The sequence below is a fragment of the Gobius niger genome (genome assembly GCF_951799975.1).
Source record: "Gobius niger genome assembly, chromosome: 11".
Taxonomy (NCBI): Eukaryota; Metazoa; Chordata; class Actinopteri; order Gobiiformes; family Gobiidae; genus Gobius; species Gobius niger.
The window spans coordinates 32921271-32947260 of record NC_136862.1 but is presented as its reverse complement, the minus strand read 5'-3'; the positions used below and the strand labels follow the sequence as shown (position 1 = coordinate 32947260).

Sequence of the window (25990 nt, the reverse complement as noted above, 5' to 3'; positions counted from 1 at the left end):
ACAATTGGGAGAAGACTGAAACATGATTGGCTAAATAGTCTGCATATGGTTGTTTTTAAGTGATATTGTAACTGCGGTCTTTGTGATTTGCTAAAGACGATCATTCATATTAAGGCTGCACACTATTCATCCAATCATCCTTGTCGCAGCATGAGGTGACGCATCCATCCTGGGGGCAGGCACCTCTGGATACCTCACAATTCAATATGCTACACAATACAAGTTGTGATACCCTCATGAGGTGCGATTCTGCATATTGCCCATAACAACCTATGATATGATAATAATTATTTATAATATTCATTCATCGGTTTTATATATGGCTTTTCTGGACACTCAAAGACGCTTTACATTGCATAATTCATTCGCTCCATACTTGGTGGTGGTAAGCTTTTATTGTAGCCACAGCTGCCATGGGGTAGACTGACGGAAGCGAGGCATTCACTCACCCACTACATTGGCCAGGCTTCCTGGTGTGCCCAAATGGTCTCCCATCCAAGTACCGGCCAGGCCCTTCCCTGCTGAGCTTACAAGGTCTTTACGGAATCGGATGGAGCAAAGGCGGTATGACCACAGACTCATTTATATTCAAATGCACAATGAACAGGTGAGAGTACAGTCCTGGGTTTGTTGATCGTCCAGACCTGGGTTTGTTGATCGTCCAGACCTGGGTTTGTTAATCGTCCAGACCTGGGTTTGTTGAGCGTACATACCTGGGTTTGTTGATCATCCAGACCTGGGTTTGTTGATCGTACAGTTCTGGGTTTGTTGATCGTCCAGACCTGGGTTTGTTGAGCGTACATACCTGGGTTTGTTGATCATCCAGACCTGGGTTTGTTGATCGTACAGTTCTGGGTTTGTTGATCGTCCAGACCTGGGTTTGTTGAGCGTACAGTCCTGGGTTTGTTGATTGTACAGTTCTGGGTTTGTTGATCGTCCAGACCTGGGTTTGTTGATCGTACAGTTCTGGGTTTGTTGATCGTCCAGATCTGGGTTTGTTGATCGTCCAGATCTGGGTTTGTTGATTGTACAGTCCTGGGTTTGTTGATCGTACAGTCCTGGGTTTGTCGAGTGTACAGACCTGGGTTTGTTGATCGTACAGTTCTGGGTTTGTTGATCGTACAGTTCTGGGTTTGTTGATCGTCCAGATCTGGGTTTGTTGATCGTATAGTTCTGGGTTTGTCGAGCGTACAGACCTGGGTTTGTTGAGCGTACAGTTCTGGGTTTGTTGATCGTCCAGATCTGGGTTTGTTGATCGTATAGTTCTGGGTTTGTCGAGCGTACAGACCTGGGTTTGTTGATCTGTACAGTCCTGGGTTTTTCGAGCGTACAGACCTGGGTTTGTAGATTTTACAGTCCTAGTTTTGTTGAGTCCTGGGTTTGTTGATCGTCCAGACCTGGGTTTGTTGAGCGTACATACCTGGGTTTGTTGAGCGTGCAGTCCTGGGTTTGATGAGCATCCAGACCTGGGTTTGTAGATTTTACAGTCCTAGTTTTGTTGAGTCCTGGGTTTGTCGAGCGTACAGACCTGGGTTTGAGCGGAGGTTTTAGGACTGGAGTTGGTAATAGTCTTGTCCTCGTTTGAATCTTGTCCCTGCTCTTCATTAAGGCTAAGGTCTTGTCGACAACTGCTTTCAGACATGAGAATTCTCTTACTGTTTAATCACGTTTCATTGTTCTGCTCTTCGCGCCCCAACATCCATTATTTATTCATTTGAGGTTTTACTCTCCTCATGCTCTTCTCTCAGACCTCTTTTTTCATTCACATCGTGCTTGTTGGGAGCAGAGGACTTGCCCGTGGTGAAAGCGTCTCTCCCTCTTTCTCTCCCTTCTCTTAGACATGTTTTTGTTCGCATCTTCTTTACAGGCACAGTGCTTGTTGGAAGATGCATGTGGACTTGACTTGCCTGTGGTAGTCTCCCTGTCTCTTTCTTTCTCTCTCGCAGCCTCGCCGTAGAAGTGTTATGTTGCTCTCGGTTTTAGTGCAAAGTTAATGGCCCTCTGCAGTCTGACTCACAGCACCAGGCTCCATCCGCCCACAAACTTTGCCCCTCTCTTTCCCCTTTCTCTGTATCTGTCTCCCTGTCTTCTCTCTCCCCGCTTTCCCAAACACACCAGAGGGAAATGAAAACACAGCAGGTGACGAGAGGAGGTCAACGTGCTGCTCAGAGAGTGCTACAGTGCTCACAATGCAAGTTTTTTGGGGGGATTTGAGTTATCGAGGTGCGGCAGAAATGTCGTAATCTTGGTCCTTCGACAAAATACTTTTTGGGATTTTGATAACATTTAGTCAAGTATATCTTCGGTTGTAGTTAAACACTGTAGATCGTAGGTCAGGAACATAAACATAGAAGCGTCCACCAGCGTTTAGTGTACCCAGATGGTATTGCCTGAAATTCGGGTCAGGGCCCAGGGGGTGTTGTTGATCAACACAGTGTGAGCTGCGTCACTGCTCTTATAAAGGCTTTGTCAGTAACAGAGGAGTTTTAAGTGTTTTGCTGCTGATCACTGAATGCGGGGATGAGTGAATAAAGCACCACTGTGAGCAGCAGAGGAAGGCTGTTTTATTGGTGAAACAGACATTCCATTTACAATTCTGTCCAGAGGCTTGTTCTGCATCTGCAGTAAAACTTAACAACTGTCCCTGTGTCTGTCCCTAGGGCTGAGTACCATTGGGGTGGCAAAATTCAAAGAATTTTCAATGTTTTGAATCCATGGGAATTTACAGGAATTTATGGGAATTAACGGGACTATATGGGCATTAATGGCATTGAACAGGGAATTACCACAACTGAATTTAGAGACAGACAGGTCTGAATAGCAGGGGGGGGGACGGGGGGGGTTGGGCTGAGGGGCTGCTTTTCCTCAGCGGGGGCTGGGGAGATTGTAAGAATAGTTGTGAAGATGGATGGAGCCAAATACAGGGACATTTTGGAGGAAAACCTGCTGGAGTCACAAGAGAACTGAGGCTGGGGCGGAGATTCACCTTCAGCAGGACAATGACCCTAAACACAAACATAAATCTACAAAAAAAAACATATTCATGTGTTAGAATGGCCCAGTCAAAGCCCTGACCTAAATCCTATTGAAAATCTGTGGAATAATCTGAAAACTGCTGTTCACAAACGCTCTCCTTCTAATGTGACAGAGCTTGAGTTGTTTTGTAAAGATGAATGGGCTAAAATGTCAGTCTCTACATGTGCTAATCTTGTAGAGTCAGACCTCAAAAGACTTGTGCTGTTATTGCAGCAAAAGGGGGTTCCACAAAGTATTCATTCATGCTGTATGAATACTTATGCACGCCCCACTTTTCACTGAAAAATAACAGAATCATGTATCATTTTGCTTTCACTTCACAGTTGTCTGTTACTCGTGTGTGAACGTTCAGTAAAAAATTCAAAATAAAATCTTTATGTTTATGGTTGTAAACATGACAAAATGTGCAAGTGTTCGAGAGCCACTGTATAATGTTAATATAAGCATTTTGAATTATTATTTTTTAATTCCCCAAATTTCAGAGCTATTTTTCCCACTGAAAGTGCCTGGAAAATTTTCAAACATGTATTGGGAATTTTCTACCCTATTTTGTTTTTGTTTCCACCCTGTTACATTTTTTCCGATACCAGTACATCAACACTACTTGGTTTACAACACCAATACTAAAATATTTGTCCTAAATCCAGAAAACCTAACAATAATGTCACTTCCTTTAATGTTGTCCCTGGACCAACAGGCATCAAAAGTTGGTCTCTAATTACTGCGGATTCGGAACAAGGGGAATTATCTGAATCACATGGGCTTGATTCGATGTCCGAAACCAAAGTCTGGATTTGGCTCTCTGATGTCGGACCAGAATCCCATCATATCAGACTCAGCCCAGATGAACACAGAGTGAGCCTTCCTCTCGCTGAACCGACAATCTCTGTCAGCCGTGTCATCAACAATAACACCAGTGCACCGTCAGCTAAAGAGCAACATGTCCAGCCATGAACAGACCACATTTGTGTCTGTGAAAAATAAACACCTCGAGCGAGCGGTGCAAGCGTCAGCTAAAAACACTCCGTTTGGAGCCAGAAACTCGCTCCGACAGACCCCTCGGTTGTTGCTACGATTTAATCTTTGAACCATCACACGGTGGAGAAGAAGCGTGCAGCTGGTGATTCTCCAATCCCCACAGTGTGACATTCAGAAACTCTTTTAAGACGAGGAAATCGCACAAAGTCAATTTAATCTAGAAACTGAACACACTCAGACTTGCCAGAATGAAATGTTGGGAGGTTCTTTTCGTCCGTGACAGGGCACGGACCCCCGGGAGGAGCTGGATTTAAACGGGATGCACTCAGGCAAACTAATTCTCTGTTTGTCCTTTTGTTGGTGACTTTCACAGAGTTTCATGTTGTTTGGTTCTGTTTCGTCGATGCCCTTGACTCCCGTTTCAGCTCCACTGACCCTGTTCACTCAGCCCTGAAGACTCTCAAATCTGACAGCGGCAGAAATAACATGTGTACAGGCCTGTTTTTCAAGCGGACCAGGACAAATGATTGGGAAGATGATTCGAGTTTGAATTCAGCAACAATGTGATTTAGAATGAATTCAGAATGATGATTTCAGTATTTTCAAGTGACATAGATACAGGCGGCATCTCTGGAATCGCCCATATATGGTCATGTTTGAAAACAGGTAAGGGGGAAAACAATTTTGAAAAAATGTAATCTTTCTCTAATTATTCAAAAACTACTTCAACAAATGCAGAATTATGAATATAGTTTTCTACTAAATAAAGATGCAAAGACATGGAGAGGAGCAAAGTGGTTCAACAGCCCATAAATACATAAATAACAGAGAGTGCTAACTTGATGCTACATGTTAGCATCGGGCTAATGCTAACGGTTAGCTAGCGCTAGCTACAACTGCCGTTTTTTCACTTCTACTGAACAATCTGCTGTGAGAAAATATCCATATGGGCCCGATTTACACTTGACTTTATTTGTGTGATAAATACGTTGATATTCCACCAGAAAATGGCTAAAAAGAGGGAAAAATTGTGTTTCCCAAAATATTCTATTTTCCCCCTCGGCGAGGCCACGCCCCCTTCGATGACAAGATGATTGATGAAGATTTATATCTTTCAAAAATAATGTGCTTTTGGAAAAAGTATAGCTGCCACGTAAACAATGAAACAAGGGGCGCAAATTATGATACTTTGCTCTTACGGCACATCACAAAACAAAATTGGATTAGATTCTAGTTTCTGTTTTTTTGCCCTTCCTTACAAAAGTCTTCCAGTTCTGAGAGATGTCTGGGCTGCACTGCTCTTTGGAGGTTTTGCTGTGGCCTTTGCAGCCTCCTGACCCAAACACCTGTGGATAAACCTTCAGACTGCTCCTCTTGAGGTCATCCAGCAGAAATTTAGTGCTGTAGTGTTTAGGACCGTAAACCCATTTGTGGTAGCCCTCCTGTTTTGAACTTGAATTTGTCTGAATTGAATTGAATCCACTCTTCTCTCGATTTGCGAGCAGTTCCCCATGCCTGACGCACAACCCCAAAGCTTGATTGACTGACCGTGCACCCGTCCTCCATAGTTATCCATCAGCGGACCCGTCAAACTGCTGCTCCGAGCGCTCAAAGTGTGTTCACCATCAGGCTTTGTTAGCATGCCGTTTGCCGAAGGTGAAAGCTTGTATCCACTGTTCTACGACGTGTGAATCTTGACCAGCCCTGTGTCTCACTCCAGTCTCGTCTACGAAGCAAATGGAACTAGACCAAGCTCCTGAAACGCAGATGATTCTGAGTGACTGAACCAGGCCGGGGGCAGACGCCTGGTTGGTCTGATACGTCTGTGCAGGCTCTCAGTCATCCAGGCGTGCTCCATTAACCCCTCTGTTACGGCACAGCGTGTAATAAAGACAGAGGTTCATGTTTGTATAGGACACGCGTGACTGCGTTAGTGCCTTGTTAGTCCTGACACGCGATGCACATGATGTTCACAGCGGCCTTTTGTTCCTGAGATCAGCCACGGATCATTTACTGCGCCGCCGCTCAGGCGCGAACGCTCGGCTATCAGTCCGCACTGTGGCGCTGTCAGGGGCCAGAGCGTGGTGAACATTACAGATGCACACGGCAACGCGTCATGCAAGGGGCGTGCCCCAGGCGAGGGGGAAGGAAGTATGTTTTGGGAATCACAATTTTTATCTCACACAAATAAAGTCAAGTCAAAATTGGGTCCATACAGATGTTTGTTCACAGTAGATTGTCCAGTCGAAGCGAAAAATTACACTTGTAGCTAACGTTAGCAACATTAAGCTAAAATCATGGTTGGGATTGTCATGCACAATCAACTTTTTGGAGCTTTTAGCCATGTTGTTATGCTACATCCTTATCAAAACCAGAGTGGTTTTTGGTTTCATTCACACAGTTCTCACAATCCTCCTGAATCCTGCTCTCTGAGCAGCTGCTCCGCCCTCAGCTGGAAAAACACTGAGTTGTGACACTCAAACAGGAAGAGCACAACTTCTGTAATGTGATGCATTATGGCCTGATTTTAATTCATAAAACAGCTTTTTCATTATTTCTGTTGTAAGAAAGAAGGAAAGAAATAAAATGTATTTCTGCCCCTGCGGAGAAAACAAACACACCCCTGATTGTCTGAACAGATGTCATGTTTGCGCTGAAGGTTGTGAAGAAGGAGCTCTTTCTAACCCACTCTGGACACACCTGTTCTTTTTTCTTACCTAACGATAATGTCACAGAGAAAAACGCTTTTGGCTACGAGGACTTTACTCAACCTTCCTAAAGAAGAGGCCACTCGCCAGGAGTTTGAATTTCTCTCCTGGATTCGGCGACTATCACCAAAATATTGTTTTTCTGTGACTGTCACTGATGGATGTTTGGTGAACCTTCGCCAGAATCAAAGTGGATTCACTTTTATGACCAATGCGAGTCCCATAATGTAAACACCTGATGCCAGGACAGAGCGGTGAGTCAAAACGCGTGTTAGCTTGTGTGTTAGCGTGTGTGTTAGCGTGTGTGTTAGCGTGTGTGTTAACCTTTTATGAAGCTGTGTTTCAGATGTCAACTCCCAATAACTGCATTGTGAAGTAACTTCACTTATTGCTGTGATATTTATGTTTCTTTTACTGCTAATAATGCATGGCCGAATTAGCTGGGAGAGAAGGGGCGGAGTTAACTGAATCGAAGCATCTTGTCTTCAGGGTTTGCAAAATACCCCCAGAAAATACTTATATTTCTCACAAACATAGTACTCCATAGTGGTAGAGGTACAAATATATGCCTCTACCTTACTTTGGGATGGCTAAAATAGCATGATACAGAACCTTAAAGTATTTATGGGCTGTTAAACCCCTTTGCTCATCTCCATGTCTCTGTATCTTTATTTGGGAGAGAAATGCAGTATATTTATAATTCAGCATTTGTTAGAATCATTTTGGAGAAATGGGAGAAAGTGTAGTTCCCCTCCCTCCCCTTTTGTGAACTTCAAACATGACCATTTATGGGATCACTGAAAGGTGCGCCACCTGAATGATCCCCTTTCCAACCGTAAAAGAACGTTTCTCACTCTCACAGACCCTCCCACACATCCCGGGCTAGGTTTTCTGTAACGATCTGATTTACCTGTCCGTGTTATCATTTATATTAGTGGGAGAAGGTCCTTACCCCACGGCACAACTGCCAACTCTCGCCTCTGAGCATCCTAATACGTTTTTATCAACAGAAGCTCGGCATACTGAATGGACGGCCATGTTGGATTGGCTCTGGTTCTCCTCAGGTCACTATAGTGGACTCTGTAACCTGTGTCAGACCCGGGATCTCTCTCCGGTGAGTGGTTTGTGCAGATGAGTCAGTGGACACTCTTCACGTTTTATGGCCTACAGTTTTCTGTCCATTAGGGGTGTAGCGGGACACATTAAACCGTAACACCAAGCTTAAAGTGCAGCGGAACAAACATTTCACACATTATTGAGTGTCACGCTGTTCCTGTGGCGGTTTGTGGTGTATTATTCATCAGCTCTACCTTTAAAGCGGTGCCAGTGATTGTGCTAATGTCTATTTGAGTTATCCAAAGTTTTTAAAAGCATTAGTGCCCGTCATCAGTCCTATCTAATGTGACGCGCTTTGTTCTGTTGTATGAGCAAAAGTGTCCGGGAAGAACAAAACGAAGATACCTTAGAAGAAGAAACAGCTGCCGCTTTGCCTGAAGATCACTCAAAACTGTGAGTGGAGTCTTTGGTCACTGGAGTTTGTTTTTTACTAGGGCTCGAACAATTTCAGTTTCAATATTGCCATATATATGGAACTTCACAACTTCCTCGGCCTCAGGGGGGCTGAGAAACGGTCCCATGTTTGTACCCCTATATTATGTTCAGTATTTTATGTTGTAAACTTGCTTATCACTTCGGAACCATAAGAGACATGGGGGCCGATCTTGTGACTCAAAGCGCAGACTATAGCGTATTATTAGGAGCACACTTTGTAATCCTGCCACTTCAGACTTAGTGCATTTAAATGGGAAGTGCTGGGGTGGAGACGCCTTTTGCCTCCAACCATAGCGACTCCGCGGCCAGGAAGGGGGAGGGAGAGGGTTGTGGGGGGGCGGGGGGTGAACATGTGCGTTTGTGTTGTTTTGGATCATCTTTTGGGCCTTCAAAATGGACTTCAAACAAATATATTAAGGCATTTGCCTCATCCCATAACATTAGTGTCTGTCCAGAGAGGTGAGAGGAGTTCATCAGAGAGGAGAATGTTTGATGAAACACTAATTTAATCTAATCTCGTCTAATCTCCGAATCTAGAAAAAAAGCAGTGATTTTGATCAAACTAGTCTCTGTTTGGCTTAAGGATTCTCGTCCATAGCTATAACACAGAACATGCTGTGGTGCTACACATATCATGAAAAACGGTCTGGATGAGTGCCAACTCAACAGCTAAATCCCCCAAACAGCGCAGCACTCACTGTGTTAAGGTGAGCTCACTAAGCATTATTACACCATGGTCTGGGTGAATACTGGATTCTGATTGGCTGGTGCATTATTTTGGTATAACCGCACACGTAGTCCGGTAGTTAAATCACTGGGATATCACTCCGCTGTGGCATCGCCATAGCAACGCATGACACAGCTGAATCAGATAAAGGCGTAATTATGAGATGGATTTTGTGTTAATTTCAATGTTTTTGGCCAAAACAGAACGTTTGATAAATGTCTGTAGAGGAGAGTGAGCAGCTAGGTTAGCTACTGTTAAAGGAATAGGCCACCGTTTTTATATACTGAGATATGTTCTTACCTAACCTTAGTCGAGTTAATATATCCCCGTCTGGTCTTTGTCCGTGCGCTCTGTCAGGCAAACGGAGCACATACGCAGCCTCTCCCACATGTCACATAGCTCCGAAAAAGCTCACGATAGAAGCTACCAAGCTCTTCCACGTGTTCCCTATTTAAATAAAGTTACGGGAAGTGTTTTCATGCGAAGTATATTTACACAGAAATGTAACATGTCGATTTTATAAGCAGATAAAAAGGGGGACTATATTGTGAGGCGTAATGATACAGGAGCACAGTGTCCACGCAGTAACTCCTAAACAAGCAGAAAATATATTTTGGGAAAGTGCTTGCGCATTCCTACCTCATGGTGGAGCTCCTGAGTCCTGTGTCGTCGTCCGGGGTGAGTTGGAAATCTGTGAAACATTACTACACTATATACTTTCTGCTTGTTATCACAGCCCGGCACGATGCACGTAAAAGGCATCGTTCACAAGTTATCCACGCTTCTTCAACTGTTCTCTGCAAGCTCTCTACAAGTCACACAGCTTCTGTTGACGGAAGTGAGCGGGGGAAGTCTTTAGGAGTTACTGCGCGGACGCTGTGCTCCTCGTATCATTACGCCTCACAATATAGTCCCCCTTTTTATTTGCTTATAAAATCGACATGCTACATTTCTGTGTAAATATACTTCGCATGAAAACACTTCACGTAACTTTATTTAAATAAGGAACACGTGGAAGAGCTTGGTAGCTTCGTTTGCCTGACAGAGCGCACGGACAAAGACCAGACGGGGATATATTAACTTGGCTAAGGCTAGGTAAGAACATATCTTAGTATATAAAAACGGTGGCCTATTCCTTTAATAACATATGAGCTTTACATTTCTATTGAATACGGTTAAGGCTATTCATCATTTTCAGGCGTACATAAAATGATCCTGCATTGAAGCATATTTGTCTGGATTAGTAAAGTCAAACATAAAAGTTTCAGTTGGGGGGGCCCAGGTGTGAGCGACTCCACCGCAGCTGTTTCCATAAACAGTTGAGCTGGTTGAGCTAGCTAGCTAGCTTCAGGTTAAACAGCGTAAAAGGTAAATAACTCCTGCCCACGAGTGCCGCATATCGGTGTTTCCTTCCAGGGAAAAGTGTTTCCGGGTTAGTCCTGTTGTGTTGTGATTCTGTGCTGATGTTGTGTCGTTGAGCCTGACTGAGATCCTCGTAATAGCTGCGGAGAATGACTCGCTCTGAGACCAGCCTTCAGTGACCGGCTAATAACCCACACAAAATAGACAATCACGACATTCACTACGGAATATCGTGGGCTCTATTTAAAATGAAAATGCATGTGCAGACCCTCTATAATGTGAGCTAAGAGTTAATACGAAGCTTACACTAAAACATCGCCATGACTCGTAAACATTAGGCAGAAACCACTGGTATGAGCAGCGACTGAGGCCAGAGAGCAAAGCCCTGACTAGATCCTTCCACGTCTCCCTCCAACAGTCTGCACTGAACAGATCTCCGTGATCCATTAGTTCCTGTTTTAGTCCTGGTTTTGCCTCGTCTGCTGCTCATGATGAGTGTCAGGTTATTTATCTCCCATTCTGCCCGTAAAAAGATCCGTGCGTCCCAGAGGAATGATGTTTTTCAGGTGGGATGGATGGTTGCTGTCGGGCCTTAATACTGTGTTGTGATCAGTGCCTTTTCTGTGATGGAAGTGCGGATATTAACATAACAAAAGATCAACAGGGTACGTTTGATGTACTGTCATCTGAACTCAGTTCAAGATTTCTATTGGTCAAATTGGTGTATAATTTTTTTTAACTCAAACAAGTCATTTTCCCGTAAAAATCAGAAGTAAATCATTGATGTATGTTCCATAGCATGTGATGTTGTGAAGGAAGGGGGTAGTCTCGCTGCAGACGGAGGTGTTCTGGCTTGTCCCGGAACAGAAATATGTTGTTGCCCATTCTGTCCAGCTGACAAGAAATCTGCCCGGTGGCATTGCATCATCTGGAGTAAAAAAGTAAAAACTTAATGCCTCAAGGCTTTCACCGAGTGAGATGTTCGAATATGAAGCTTCAATGTCCATCACCATCAGTCCTATGTAATGTGACGCGCTTTGTTCTGTTGTATGAGCAAAAGTGTCCGGGAAGAATAGCTAGAAGATACCTTAGAAGAAGAAACAGCTGCTTATTACAGCTTTGCCCGAAGATCACTCAAAACTGTGAGTGGAGTGATATACAGAAAGAGGCGGGTTCTTTCTTGGTTCTTTGGTCGCTGGAGTTTGTTTTTACTAGTTTATTCAGCTTCATCAAAACATCTGTGGTGTCTTTTAGATGTGGCTGGTTCGAGGCTGGTGATCATTGCCTCTAGTAATGGGTCTACCAGGTGGATTGTGAAGGTAACATGTAACATCAACAAGGTCCTTCAGCTGGGATTCCATGATTAGCAATGGGTTTGACAGTAGAGGCTGGCAGCAGGTTGGATTAGTTAATTGCTGGACCCAGCGGCAGGAGCCAGTTTTTCCTATTAACAGCATTACACTTTCACAAGTCGTAGCTAAAAAGAAAATGTAGGGATTAGAAAAATGATCATTGATATCAGTCACTGGGTCCATGATCTCTCTGTACAAGACCAAAAATATCCTCAGACAAGATGATTCTTTTATATATTGTCGCCTCGCCCATGCCACTGGGGCACCTCATTTATCAGCTTGTTTTATGAGAACATTTGCATTATTTTTTTCACAGGATTATCTTTCTCCACTTTAAAGGAGGCTGTTTTAGTCAATACATTAAAGGAACAGGCCACCGTTTTTCCAGACTGAGATATGTTCTTACCTGAGCTTAGACGAGTTGATGCGTACCTGTCTTGTCTGTGTGCCCGTGGAGGAGCTTGGTCGCTTCTAACTTCACCCTGTTTGGAGCCATAGGAATACATTGGGAGAGGCCAAACAACATCTTTGGTCGTTTTGCGAGAATGAGGGCACGCACAAAGACCAGACAGGTACGTATCAACTCGTCTAAGCTCAGGTAAGAACATATCACAGTATGGCCTCTCCCAGTATATTCCTATGGCTCCAAACGGGGGTGAAGTTGGAAGTGACCAAGCTCTTCCACGGGCACACAGACCAGACAGGTACGCATCAACTCATATCTCAGTATGGAAAAACGGCGGCCTGTCCCTTTAAGACAAGGATGTTTGTTCACGGGGACCCTGAATGGAGCGGCATCTGTGTCTCAAATGAAAGAGAGGTGTTCAGTGGGTACCACACCTTTACGCTTTGTTTGAAATTCATTTGTCTGTAAGTGCGTAGGATAAACCTTTTGAAAGCAGCCCTGTGAGAGTGGACTGTCTGATATATTTATGACCGTTTTGTTGGTTGTCCACGCTGTGTCGGTCCGCGCCTCCTTCCTCCTCCTGCCTCACGTCTCTCGTTGTGTTTGTCTAAAAAATCAGAGTCACTTGACATGTCTTTGTCTTCGCTGCTTGGCAAATTGAACAGAGTTCGCGCACGTTTTATGGACCAAGAGCACACCTGTCCCTCCTCATAGTCATTTCGGTCTCTTCTGAATTCATCAATGTCTCTTTTCTTTAGGGATCTGGAGAGTTTGTGTTTTCTTCTCTAAAGGTTCCCCAGCTCCAGGGAACGACGTTATATTGTAGTTCAAAACCTGAAAAAGTCATTGACGATATGTCGACTTTAATAAATTGTGTGCAAGTTTATTTTCCGTGTTGTGTGTGCGCCGGGCATCAAGTCCTCGAGGAGAAACTTTGCCTTCAACACGGTGGCCTCTACAACTCTCCAGGGTCACCTGTTGTGTAGGTTTTCTTGTGAGCGGGTCCGTCAGCTGTGAAAACATTTCTGCTTAGGGCACCACAGTAGCATGCAGCAGCCCTGGTTACACCCCGACTGTCTGTATATATCTCCCTCCAGCGCACCAGAGCTCTCTCTCTCTGTAATTGCAGGTCATAAGTGTCATTATCCGACACTTGACATTTAGATCTAAAACCTCCTCGGTGACAAACACACCGCAGTCGCCCACAGTGTCAACAAGCTCCAAGTGCAGCCGCCTCGGTCTCTTCTTCTGTCTGCTGCTTCTCTTTCTCTCTGAAAGCTCGTGAGTGTTCCAAACCGTTTAGTGATCTGAGGAACTCGCAGAAAGACCAGGGGTGATCAAACTAAAAGCACAAATAACTCCAGTCAAATGTTACTCTAAGGGCGGGTCTACAACGTATGATCACTAGTCGTAAGAAATATCTTAGGTCGTAGGTCTTACAGTGAGACAGGGAGAGATTTAAAATAGAACCGCCGTACGACCGACATCAAGCAGTGTCTGATATTTTGGAACAGTAGTCGTAGGGCGAGCCATCTTCTTGCTGCAGAGAGGATCTCTGTCAGTGTCCCACCAGCACATCTGCACAAACCGCCAGAGTCAGCAGAGGCCGGGCATGAGCGGGTCCGACTACGCATGAGCAGGACTTTCTCTGGAGCATGTTGCGCTCGCCTGAGCTAAGCACACACTTTCTGAAGCCTGAAACTGCTGCGACAAAACTTTGATCGTAGCTACAAATATCTCTTTGAACAATCGCAGAGTGGAGACGAGCTCAACGGCTCAAGATTTGACCGTCCCCACTTAGGGCAGTGTGGCAAGACAATAAACATCGTACAGTGCACACCAGCCAGAAGTAAAAGCCTCAGCCTCAGTCATATTTTTACTTTTTGAAAACTGTGCCCAAACCAGTACAACAATGTTTTCATGACGACGTGTAAACAGGCAGCAACCTCCCTCTCTCTCGGTAAAGCTGCATTTTTTGTGGTTTCTGTGTTGCACATTGTTTTGCTTTTGAACGTCTTGTCCATGTTTTTTGTGGGGATTGGTGGATTTCTTTTTACTGCCATTTTAGTCCATTTTATGTTTGTTAAGTGTGACATCATGTACAATAATAAGCTACCTCCGGATCCAAACAGCTGACAGTTCCATACATAAACACAGCTCAGAGCGCAACTTTATCTGAATCTCCTGCTGAAATAACAGGTGAAAGGCCAAAAACGGCTTTGCACCTAATTTGAACAACACAGCTCACCATTTCTCCAGGAAAAATGAAGATTTTTTTTATATTAAAAATAAGCCTTCATTGTGTATGGTTTTTTAATGCCAGAAAAGCATCACTAATGAAAATGGAGAGTAAATGTAATATTTTTTGTGTAATCAGATGTTTAAAAGGAGTCTTGTAGTCGGCTCTACAGCAGGTTAAAATCAGCCAAATCCCATCATAGTGAAGAGGGCTAAAGCTCTGTGTGAGACACTGAAGAGGCACCGAGAAACCCCACACCTGCAGCACAGTGGAAGCTTCACAAGACGAGCAAAAAAGGGGCAAACAAGGAGGTATCCGGGCGAGACCCACAGCTAAGCCACACATGCTTTCTGTTGTTCTGGCTAATGGACGTTCACTGGAGAATAAAGCAGATTAACTGCAAAGTTCCTCACAGAAGATGGTGAAAGACTTGTGGAGCGGAGGGAGCGGAGGGAGCGGAGGGAGCTGTGCAGGAGGAAGAGGAAGGTGAAAGTGGAGCTGACCAGTGCAGGACACCACGCTCTTCTGAAACAGGGACAAACCCGGTGCATGGTTTCAGAGGATCTGAAACTGAAGGCAGCCAGGTTTCCTCCAGGGGTGCTACTGTTTCCCTGACCTCCAAAAACATACTGGTCAGGCTGACCCACAGTGGTGGCACGGCTCAGTCACAGCGGCTCAGGACTAACACCTGAACAGTATTTTGTTGACAAATAAAGCACTTACTTACTGACTTACTTACAACACGACAGGGACAAACCTTCTTCTTTGTGGCGCTTCAGGGATATTCAGGAAGTAACTACAACATGGCGGCACAAAAGCCGGCTATTCAAGTTTGGTATCCACGTGTAGCACGAAAGGCTGTGACCGAGATGACACTGCAATCCAAATATGGTCATTTCCTTTGTGGGATATACGACCACGTTCCTAAACTTTAGGACCGTTTTCCCCAAATGAGGTTTTCATTCCATTGCAACAACATCTCCTCTTTAGCTCCTACTGACTCCACATTTTAGTCTTTGGAAGGTTTTTTTTCTTTTCTCAAGGGATTTTTTAATATCTAATTGATCTAATCCTGCTTGAAATAATCCAAAATCTCCCTGAATTATTATTTTTTGAATACAATATCAACAGAAAATACTTTAAACCTGGGCCTACCCTTTATTTAGAGTTTGTTTGCTGAAAATATCAATATTTTTGGCCATTTTTATGCCTAAAATATACAGTATTGTTTTTTAAATACGAAACCATAAAATTACAGAAAACTTACATACATTTTTCTCATCTTCGATCTGTAATGTTCAGCCCTAACACCTGCAGCGTCTCATCAAGAACTCACTCATCAGTCGCTGTTCTGGTCTCTCCTTTTGTCCCAGTAAAGAGTGTGGCAGCGCTGCATGAGGTCTTTGTTTCTCTCTCTGTCCCGTTCTCTCTCTCTCCCTCTCCCTCTCTAGTCTCTCTCCTCCTCTGTCTTTCTCTCTCTCCTCTCTCTCCCTCTCTCTCTCCTTCTCTCTCTTCCCACACTCCTTCTCTCTCTCCTCTCTCTCCCCCTCTCCCTCTTTCCATCTCTCTCCCTGTGTCCCTCTCTCTCTCCTTTTCTCTTTCTTCTCACACTCCTTCTCTCTCTCTCTCTCTTCTTTCTTTCTTTCTTTCATTCTTTCTTTCTCTCTCTCTCTCTTTTCTCTCTTTCTTTCTCTTTTCTCTCTCTCTCGCTTCTTTCTTTCTTTCTTTCTTTCTTTCTTTCTTTCTTTCTCTCTCTCTCTCTCTTTTCTCTCTTTCTCTCTGTTTTCTTTCTCTCTCTTCTTTCTTTCTCTCTCTTTTCTCTATCTCTCTCTTCTTTCTCTCTCTCTTCTTTCTCTCTCTCTCTTCTTTCTCTCTCTCTCTTCTTTCTTTCTTTCTCTCTCTCTTTTTTCTTTCTCTTTTCTTTCTTTCTCTCTCTCTCTCTCTCTTCTTTCTCTCTTCCCCTCTCTCCGTTTCTCTCTTCTTTCTTTCTTTCTTTCTTTCTTTCTTTCTTTCTTTCTCTCTCTCTCTCTTTTCTCTCTCTCTCCCCCTCTCTCCCCCTCTCTCCGTCTCTCTCTCTCTCTCTCCTTTCTTTCTCTCTCTCTCTCTTTTCTCTCTCTCTCCCCCTCTCTTCCCCTCTCTCCGTCTCTCTCTTCTTTCTTTCTTTCTTTCTTTCTTTCTCTCTCTGTCTCTTTTCTCTCTCTCTCCCCCTCTCTCCCCCTCTCTCCGTCTCTCTCTCCTCTCGCCCCGTCTCTCTCTCCCCCTCCCCCACACTGTATATGTGGGGCAGTAATGCGCTGACTTCTGGATGGAGCGGATGTGATTACTGTGAGATTCGGCCCACACAGCGTTTTTTTTTTTCTTTTCTTCCTCTTTCTTTTCCTCCCCCCCACAATTCAAACAATGATCTGCCAAAACGGGGACAGATTTATTTATTTTTTCCCCTCTTATTCCCACTTCAGTTTGCTCGCCACACTCTCATTTAGGCGCCAAGGCGACCGGCGAGTCCACCTTACCGGACTCCTGGGCGAGCTGCCTCATGGAGTCCCTCTCACCTGCTGATGTTTGCGCTGACGCTGCACCCTCTGCTCAGATCATGTCGTGATGAATAAAACATCACCGGGGGAGACGGTGGACAGAGTAGAGAGAGCGGCCGTCATTACAGACCCCCACCTGCGGAGAGAGAGAGCCGGAGGGCAGAGCAAATATTAAGAACCGGGCTGCATTTGAAATTTGTTGACATATTTGATGCAAAGACAAATCTTTAACAACATTACATACCAGATTGGACAATTTGGAGTGTGTAGGGGCTATTTTTAGTGCAGATGATGTCACCACAATGTGAGAAAAAAGCATTTGGACACAATTGCTTGCGTCGCTGTCTGAGAAATCCTGCTTTGCCTTTAAACAAGGACCTATTGAACTAAAAAAAAAAAAATACAGTGTTTGTTTGTGTCCTAATGTACAGTATAAGACGCGGCTGCTTCAGAGCCTACAACAATATGATGTACTTCTCATAATGTAAATACGCTAAGCCTGACTGTGACACTAACATTACACGTCTCAGAAACAACTGCATTGCTACAAAACTCTCCTCATGAAACAGGGCAGTGCTTTATTCATTACCATCAGATTGATTCATGTTGTATATTCAGGGCCACTGGTTGTGCCACAGTTTGTTGTTGGTTTGGAGACACATTTTTGCCTTGACGCGGTGTTTTGGTGAGTGACGTTGGCTTAGGCTCATTTTCATGTAGGTCAATATCGCCTTTTTCATTGATTTAAGTGTTAAATAATGTTGTGTGTGTGTAAAAATAAGGCCAAAATAGAATGATATGTCTCCTTTAAACCTTGTGTGTTCAGGTCTGTTTGTGCCCATGTGTTCAGGTGTATTTGTGTCCTTGTGTGTTCAGGCCTGTTTGTGCTTGTGTGTTCAGCCCTGTTTGTGTCCTCGTGTGTTCAGGTCTATTTGCGTCCTCGTGTGTTCAGGCCTGTTTGTGCTCGTGTGTTCAGGTCTGTTTGCGTTCTCGTGTGTTCAGGCCTGTTTGTGCTCGTGTGTTCAGGTCTATTTGCGTCCTCGTGTGTTCAGGTCTGTTTGCGTTCTCGTGTGTTCAGGCCTGTTTGCGTTCTCGTGTGTTCAGGCCTGTTTGTGCTCGTGTGTTCAGGTCTATTTGCGTCCTCGTGTGTTCAGATCTATTTGCGTCCTCGTGTGTTCAGGCCTGTTTGTGCTTGTGTGTTCAGATCTATTTGCGTCCTCGTGTGTTCAGGTCTGTTTGTGCCCATGTGTTCAGGTCTGTTTGTGTTCTCGTGTGTTCAGGTCTGTTTGTGTTCTCGTGTGTTCAGGTCTATTTGCGTCCTCGTGTGTTCAGGTCTGTTTGTGTCCTCGTGTGTTCAGGTCTGTTTGTGTCCTCGTGTGTTCAGGTCTGTTTGTGTCCTCGTGTGTTCAGGCCTGTTTGTGCTTGTGTGTTCAGGTCTGTTTGTGTGCTCGTGTGTTCAGGTCTGTTTGTGTCCTTGTGTGTTCAGGTCTATTTGCGTCCTCATGTGTTCAGGTCTGTTTGTGCTTGTGTGTTCAGGTCTGTTTGCGTTCTCGTGTGTTCAGGCCTGTTTGTGCTCGTGTGTTCAGGTCTATTTGCGTCCTCGTGTGTTCAGGTCTGTTTGCGTTCTCGTGTGTTCAGGCCTGTTTGTGCTCGTGTGTTCAGGTCTATTTGCGTCCTCGTGTGTTCAGGTCTGTTTGTGCTTGTGTGTTCAGGTCTGTTTGCGTTCTCGTGTGTTCAGGCCTGTTTGTGTCCTCGTGTGTTCAGGCCTGTTTGTGCTTGTGTGTTCATGGCTGTTTGTGCTCGTGTGTTCAGGTCTGTTTGCGTTCTCGTGTGTTCAGGCCTGTTTGTGCTCGTGTGTTCAGGCCTGTTTGTGCTCGTGTGTTCAGGTCTATTTGCGTCCTCGTGTGTTCAGGTCTGTTTGCGTTCTCGTGTGTTCAGGTCTGTTTGTGCTCGTGTGTTCAGGTCTATTTGCGTCCTCGTGTGTTCAGGTCTGTTTGTGTCCTTGTGTGTTCAGGTCTGTTTGCGTCCTCGTGTGTTCAGGTCTATTTGCGTCCTCGTGTGTTCAGGCCTGTTTGTGCTCGTGTGTTCAGGTCTATTTGCGTCCTCGTGTGTTCAGATCTATTTGCGTCCTCGTGTGTTCAGGCCTGTTTGTGCTTGTGTGTTCAGGTCTATTTGCGTCCTCGTGTGTTCAGGCCTGTTTGTGCTCGTGTGTTCAGGTCTATTTGCGTCCTCGTGTGTTCAGGTCTGTTTGTGTCCTCGTGTGTTCAGGCCTGGCGGTGCTTGTGTGTTCAGGTCTGTTTGTGCTTGTGTGTTCAGGTCTATTTGCGTCCTTGTGTGTTCAGGTCTGTTTGTGTTTGTGTGTTCAGGCCTGTTTGTGCGTGTGTGTTCAGGTCTGTTTGTGCTCGTGTGTTCAGGTCTGTTTGTGTCCTTGTGTGTTCATGGCTGTTTGTGCTCGTGTGTTCAGGTCTGTTTGCGTTCTCGTGTGTTCAGGCCTGTTTGTGCTCGTGTGTTCAGGCCTGTTTGTGCTCGTGTGTTCAGGTCTATTTGCGTCCTCGTGTGTTCAGGTCTGTTTGCGTTCTCGTGTGTTCAGGTCTGTTTGTGCTCGTGTGTTCAGGTCTATTTGCGTCCTCGTGTGTTCAGGTCTGTTTGTGTCCTTGTGTGTTCAGGTCTGTTTGCGTCCTCGTGTGTTCAGGTCTATTTGCGTCCTCGTGTGTTCAGGCCTGTTTGTGCTCGTGTGTTCAGGTCTATTTGCGTCCTCGTGTGTTCAGATCTATTTGCGTCCTCGTGTGTTCAGGCCTGTTTGTGCTTGTGTGTTCAGGTCTATTTGCGTCCTCGTGTGTTCAGGCCTGTTTGTGCTCGTGTGTTCAGGTCTATTTGCGTCCTCGTGTGTTCAGGTCTGTTTGTGTCCTCGTGTGTTCAGGCCTGGCGGTGCTTGTGTGTTCAGGTCTGTTTGTGCTTGTGTGTTCAGGTCTATTTGCGTCCTTGTGTGTTCAGGTCTGTTTGTGTTTGTGTGTTCAGGCCTGTTTGTGCGTGTGTGTTCAGGTCTGTTTGTGCTCGTGTGTTCAGGTCTGTTTGTGTCCTCGTGTGTTCAGGTCTGTTTGTGTCCTTGTGTGTTCAGGTCTGTTTGTGCTCGTGTGTTCAGGTCTGTTTGTGCCCATGTGTTCAGGTCTGTTTGTGTCCTCGTGTGTTCAGGTCTGTTTGTGTTTGTGTGTTCAGGTCTGTTTGTGTCCTCGTGTGTTCAGGTCTGTTTGTGTTTGTGTGTTCAGGCCTGTTTGTGGCGATGTGTTCAGGCCTGTTTGTGCTCGTGTGTTCAGGTCTGTTTGTGTTTGTGTGTTCAGGTCTGTTTGTGCTCATATGTTCAGGTCTGTTTGTGCTCGTGTGTTCAGGTCTATTTGCGTCCTTGTGTGTTCAGGTCTATTTGTGCTTGTGTGTTCAGGCCTGTTTGTACTCGTGTGTTCAGGTCTGTTTGTGTTCTCGTGTGTTCAGGTCTGTTTGTGTCCTTGTGTGTTCAGGTCTGTTTGTGCTTGTGTGTTCAGGTCTGTTTGTACTCGTGTGTTCAGGTCTGTTTGTGTTCTCGTGTGTTCAGGTCTGTTTGTGTTCTCGTGTGTTCAGGTCTGTTTGTGTTCTCGTGTGTTCAGGTCTGTTTGTGTTCTCGTGTGTTCAGGTCTGTTTGTGTCCTCGTGTGTTCAGGTCTATTTGTGTCCTTGTGTGTTCAGGTCTGTTTGTGTTCTCGTGTGTTCAGGTCTGTTTGTGCTTGTGTGTTCAGGTCTGTTTGTGTTTGTGTGTTCAGGCCTGTTTGTGCTCGTGTGTTCAGGTCTGTTTGTGTCCTCGTGTGTTCAGGTCTGTTTGTGTCCTCGTGTGTTCAGGTCTTTTTGTGCCCATGTGTTCAGGCCTGTTTGTGTCCTCGTGTGTTCAGGTGTATTTGTGCTCGTGTGTTCAGGTCTGTTTGTGCTCGTGTGTTCAGGTCTGTTTGTGTTTGTGTGTTCAGGTCTGTTTGCGTGTTCGTGTGTTCAGGTCTGTTTGTGTGTTCAGGTCTATTTGTGTCCTCGTGTGTTCATGTCTGTTTGCGTCCTCGTGTGTTCAGGTCTATTTGTGTCCTTGTGTGTTCAGGTCTGTTTGCGTGTTCGTGTGTTCAGGTCTGTTTGTGTGTTCAGGTCTATTTGTGTCCTCGTGTGTTCATGTCTGTTTGCGTCCTCGTGTGTTCAGGTCTGTTTGTGCTCGTGTGTTCAGGTCTGTTTGTGTCCTCGCGTGTTCAGGTCTGTTTGTGCCCATGTGTTCAGGTCTGTTTGTGCCCATGTGTTCAGGCCTGGCGGTGCTGCAGCGGATCCTGGACACGGCGGCAGAGCAGCCCTGGCAGGTGACCTCTGTGAACCTGGAGACCCTGACAGAGACGGCCTTCATCAAACTCCTGGCAGACCTGGACTACAAGAAGGAGTTCCAGATCATCATCGACAGCGAGCTCGACAAGATAAACTACCTCCTCAACCTGGTACAGAAATGTTTAAGAAACTGTTTAATCTGGGTACTTTTTCCTTTAAAGCTCATGTTTTATATTATGTTCTAAAGCCATCCCCCTACTCTCTTCGATGGATACTGTTGTGTCCTTGGGCTAGACACTTCCGTCACGCCTGTGGGGTAACACACAGCTGCTCCAGGGAGAACCAACACTGGATGTAAAGTGCTTTATGTGGTTTAGAATGACTACAACTCAGGAACAGGTCTCACCATATGTGGACACTTGAACGCTAAGAGCAGTGTTGGGAAGATTACTTTTAAAAAGTAATTAGTTATTAGCCTGGTTTCACCAAACTCTCTTTATTGCGTTTCATACAAGGGTCTGGAGCTTCACAATTCCGTTATCAGGTGGGAGGGGTGAACTCCTTTGAAACGATTGGACCTGATTTTCGCTAGTGTTTGGTCTTGACGTATGTAATGCGTCCGAGTGAGTGAAGCTGCTATCATAACTCTATCATAACTCTATCATAACTCTATCATAACTCTATCATAACTCTATCATAACACTATCATAACTCTATCATAACTCTATCATAACACTATCATAACACTATCATAACTCTATCATAACTCTATCATAACTCTATCATAACACTATCATAACTCTATCATAACACTATCATAACACTATCATAACACTATCATAACTCTATCATAACTCTATCATAACACTATCATAACACTATCATAACACTATCATAACACTATCATAACACTATCATAACACTATCATAACTCTATCATAACTCTATCATAACTCTATCATAACTCTATCATAACACTATCATAGCTCTATCATAACTCTATCATAACTCTATCAAAACACTATCATAACACTATCATAACACTATCATAACTCTATCATAACTCTATCATAACACTATCATAACTCTATCATAACTCTATCATAACTCTATCTATCATAACTCTATCATAACTCTATCATAACTCTATCATAGCTCTATCATAACTCTATCATAACTCTATCATAACTCTATCATAACTCTATCATAACACTATCATAACTCTATCATAACTCTATCATAACTCTATCTATCATAACTCTATCATAACTCTATCATAACTCTATCATAGCTCTATCATAGCTCTATCATAACTCTATCATAACTCTATCATAACTCTATCATAACACTATCATAACTCTATCATAACTCTATCATAACTCTATCTATCATAACTCTATCATAACTCTATCATAACTCTATCATAGCTCTATCATAGCTCTATCATAACTCTATCATAACTCTATCATAACACTATCATAACACTATCATAACACTATCATAACACTATCATAACACTATCATAACACTATCATAACTCTATCATAACTCTATCATAGCTCTATCATAGCTCTATCATAACACTATCATAACACTATCATAACACTATCATAACTCTATCATAACTCTATCATAACACTATCATAACTCTATCATAACTCTATCTATCATAACTCTATCATAACTCTATCATAACTCTATCATAGCTCTATCATAGCTCTATCATAACTCTATCATAACTCTATCATAACTCTATCATAACTCTATCATAACTCTATCATAACTCTATCTATCATAACTCTATCATAACTCTATCATAACTCTATCATAACTCTATCATAACTCTATCTATCATAACACTATCATAACTCTATCATAACTCTTGGGAGCATTCCTTTCGCATTCCAAGGCTTCAATTAGTTGGTAACTGAGTTACAGTATGATGAAAGAAAGTCGTCACTGGACAAAGTAATTAACAAAAATACAGCTCGATTTATTCAGCAAACAAACATAAGCCTGTTTTAGCCAAAATCAATAAGGCTCTCAGAACTAGTGTTTATTTTCTGTCTCTGACCAAGTGCTCAGCCACTGACACAGCAAACTCAGAAGGCAACAGCTACAGCTAGCAGGCGCAGTAAAACTGATCTCACATCTTTAAGCAGTAGACAATAGCCAAGCAATGCATTTACTAAACGTACAATGATCAAACTACATATATATTACACATACAGATATATGAACCACATAGTAAATAAAAATCTCTCAGGTCAGTGCACCCACACCACCCCGTACTTCTATAAACTCCACAAACACACAGCAGCTCCCGCACCTCACGTCTGTCATCGGCAGCTTTAAATCCATCCAAACGAGTTGTCAAATAATTAAATATATCCGTAAAATCGGATTTGTGTCCGGCTGAAGCTCTGTCCATACGAAGTCAAGCTGAGGACCAAACGCAAAGATATTTTATCAGTCCAGCGTATCGTCCATACGAGCCTGGCGTTTTGGGGATCTGTAAATGAACATTTCCAAACTAGGTCCCAGAGTGGAAAGATCTGAAAATGCTGTTTACGTGTCACCGTTGTTACGACGTCTCCGCAACTTTTACTAAAACAATGACATCACAGCTCCAGAGTCTGTAATCCATAATCTACTGACCTTATAATGAGTTTTCCTCATGGATCTATGATGGTTTGACTCCGCCCCTCTTTGCTCCACTGCCGTCCACATGCCACAGGTGACAAGTAGAAAAACACGAGTCAGTCTGTGTTTTTGGACTGACAGTAAAAGTCACTGACATACACTGCGTTCCAAATTATTATGCAAATTGGATTTTTGTGTCAAAAAGGTAAAAAAAAAAACAATAATAATGAAACTCATGGATGGTATTGTGTCTTGGGGCTCTATGAATCACTGACATAAATCTCAGAGACCTGGGATGATTAGTTGTCAGGTTAAGCCCAGTTAAGGGAAAAACTACTGAAAAAGGGTGTTCCACTTTATTATGCAGATCATCATTTTCAAGCAATATGGTAAAGAAAAAGGGACTTTCTGCTGATGAAAAGTGTGAAATAGTTGAATGCCTTGGTCTAGGTATGAAAACCTTCGATATTTCATGAAAGATTAAGCTTAATCATCATACAGATAAGAGATCTGTGGATGATTCAGAGCACACTCCGTTTTGTGCCGATAAGGGCACAATATGGACGGTTTCTGCCAGACAAACACATCAGATTATGAGAACAGATGCTGCAAAGCAGCATACAGGTATTTGAAGCTGCTGGGGCCTCTGGAGTCCCCCGAACATCAAGGTGTAGGACCCTCCAGAGGCTGCAGTTGTGCATAAACCTTCTATCCGGGCCTCCCCTAAATGGCTAATTGAATGCTGATGAACAGAAACGGCTGCAACGGGCTCAGGAATACATGAGGACTCATTTTCAAACAGTCTTGTTCACTGATGAGGCCGTGTAGTCCTGGATGGTCAACACAATGGAGTAGTGAATGGTTGGTGAATGACCACAATGTCCCAACAAGGCTGTGACGTCAGTAAAGAGGTGGCGGAGTCATGTTTTGGGCCAGAATCATGGTGAGAGAGCTGGTCGGCCCCTTTAGGCCCTTTTAGGATCCCTGAAGGTGTGAAAATGACCTTTGAAAAATATGTGGAGTTTCTGACTGACCACTGTCTTCTATGCTACAAAAAGAAGAGCTGTGCTTTCCCGAACAAGATCATCTTCATCATGACAACGCACCATGTCCTGCTGTAAAGAAAACCTCTGCATCACAGGCTGCTATGGGCATAAAAGGAGAGAAACTCATGATGTGGACCCCCTCCTCCCCTGACTTCGACCCTGTTGAGAACCTTTGGAGCCTCAACAAAAAAAACTTCTATGAGGGTGGGAGGCAGTTTTCATCCAAACGGCAGCTCTGGGAGGTTATTCTAACATCCTGCAAAGAAATCCAAGCAGAAACTGTCCAAAAACTTACAATTTTAATGGATTTAAGAATTTTGAAGCTGCTATCACACAAGGGCTCCTATGGTAAAATATAACTTGACCCGTTAATATTTTTTTGATTGAAATAGCTTTTGATTTCAGTAAGTATGACCTCCTAATGCTACAAATACAACAAATGACCATTTTCAGTTAATTACGAGCTTTAAAATGTATTAAAACGATGAGTTGCATAATAACTTGGAACAGTGGATTTTGAGGTTTTTACTATATTTATTTTTGAAAAAAATACTGTTATCACTAGGAAATTTTTTCCACCACATTTAAATGATCCTCTACCAGTTAAAGACTTAAAAATTATGCTGACTCTCATTTGAGTTGACAATTTAGAAAATCTTAGAAAAATGTCATTTGCATAATAATTTGGAACGCAGTGTAAACTCTCCTCCTCGTCTCTTCTGTAGATCCTAAATCCATGAATCAGTTTCATTTTCACTGTTTACATTCCACAAAAGTTTACTGCGCCCTCTACATCTCTACATGTTGTTCTATGCATGGTAGTACAGTCGCTTTACAGTAAGAAGGTCCCGGGTTCGATTCCCACCTGGACGGGGCCTTTCTGTGGTACTCCGGTTTCCCATACCACTAAAACATATACAATTGGCTTGTTGCACAATGTGGCTACGCTAGTTCCTCTGCGCTGAAGTTGTGGGCGCTAGTAGCCTACTTCCTGTTCGTATTAATTTCCATTAAGATTAGCTTAGACCCGTTCAAATCATCGTATTTCCTAAAGGTTCTGTGGTGGACAGTGAGTTTCTGGTAGATGTA

General features: G+C 43.8%; 1 protein-coding gene across 3 annotated transcripts in view; it reads left to right on the top strand.

The window, feature by feature from the left end:
• Window positions 1-25990, top strand: part of LOC306970364 (glutamate receptor 1-like) — a 191424-nt gene that overhangs the window by 73728 nt on the left and 91706 nt on the right. For all 3 annotated transcript variants that reach the window (XM_079566320.1, XM_079566321.1, XM_079566322.1), the window contains exon 4: window positions 21198-21382. In XM_079566320.1, the coding sequence (XP_079422446.1) occupies window positions 21198-21382 (185 nt within the window). The remainder of the gene's footprint in view (window positions 1-21197; window positions 21383-25990) is intronic.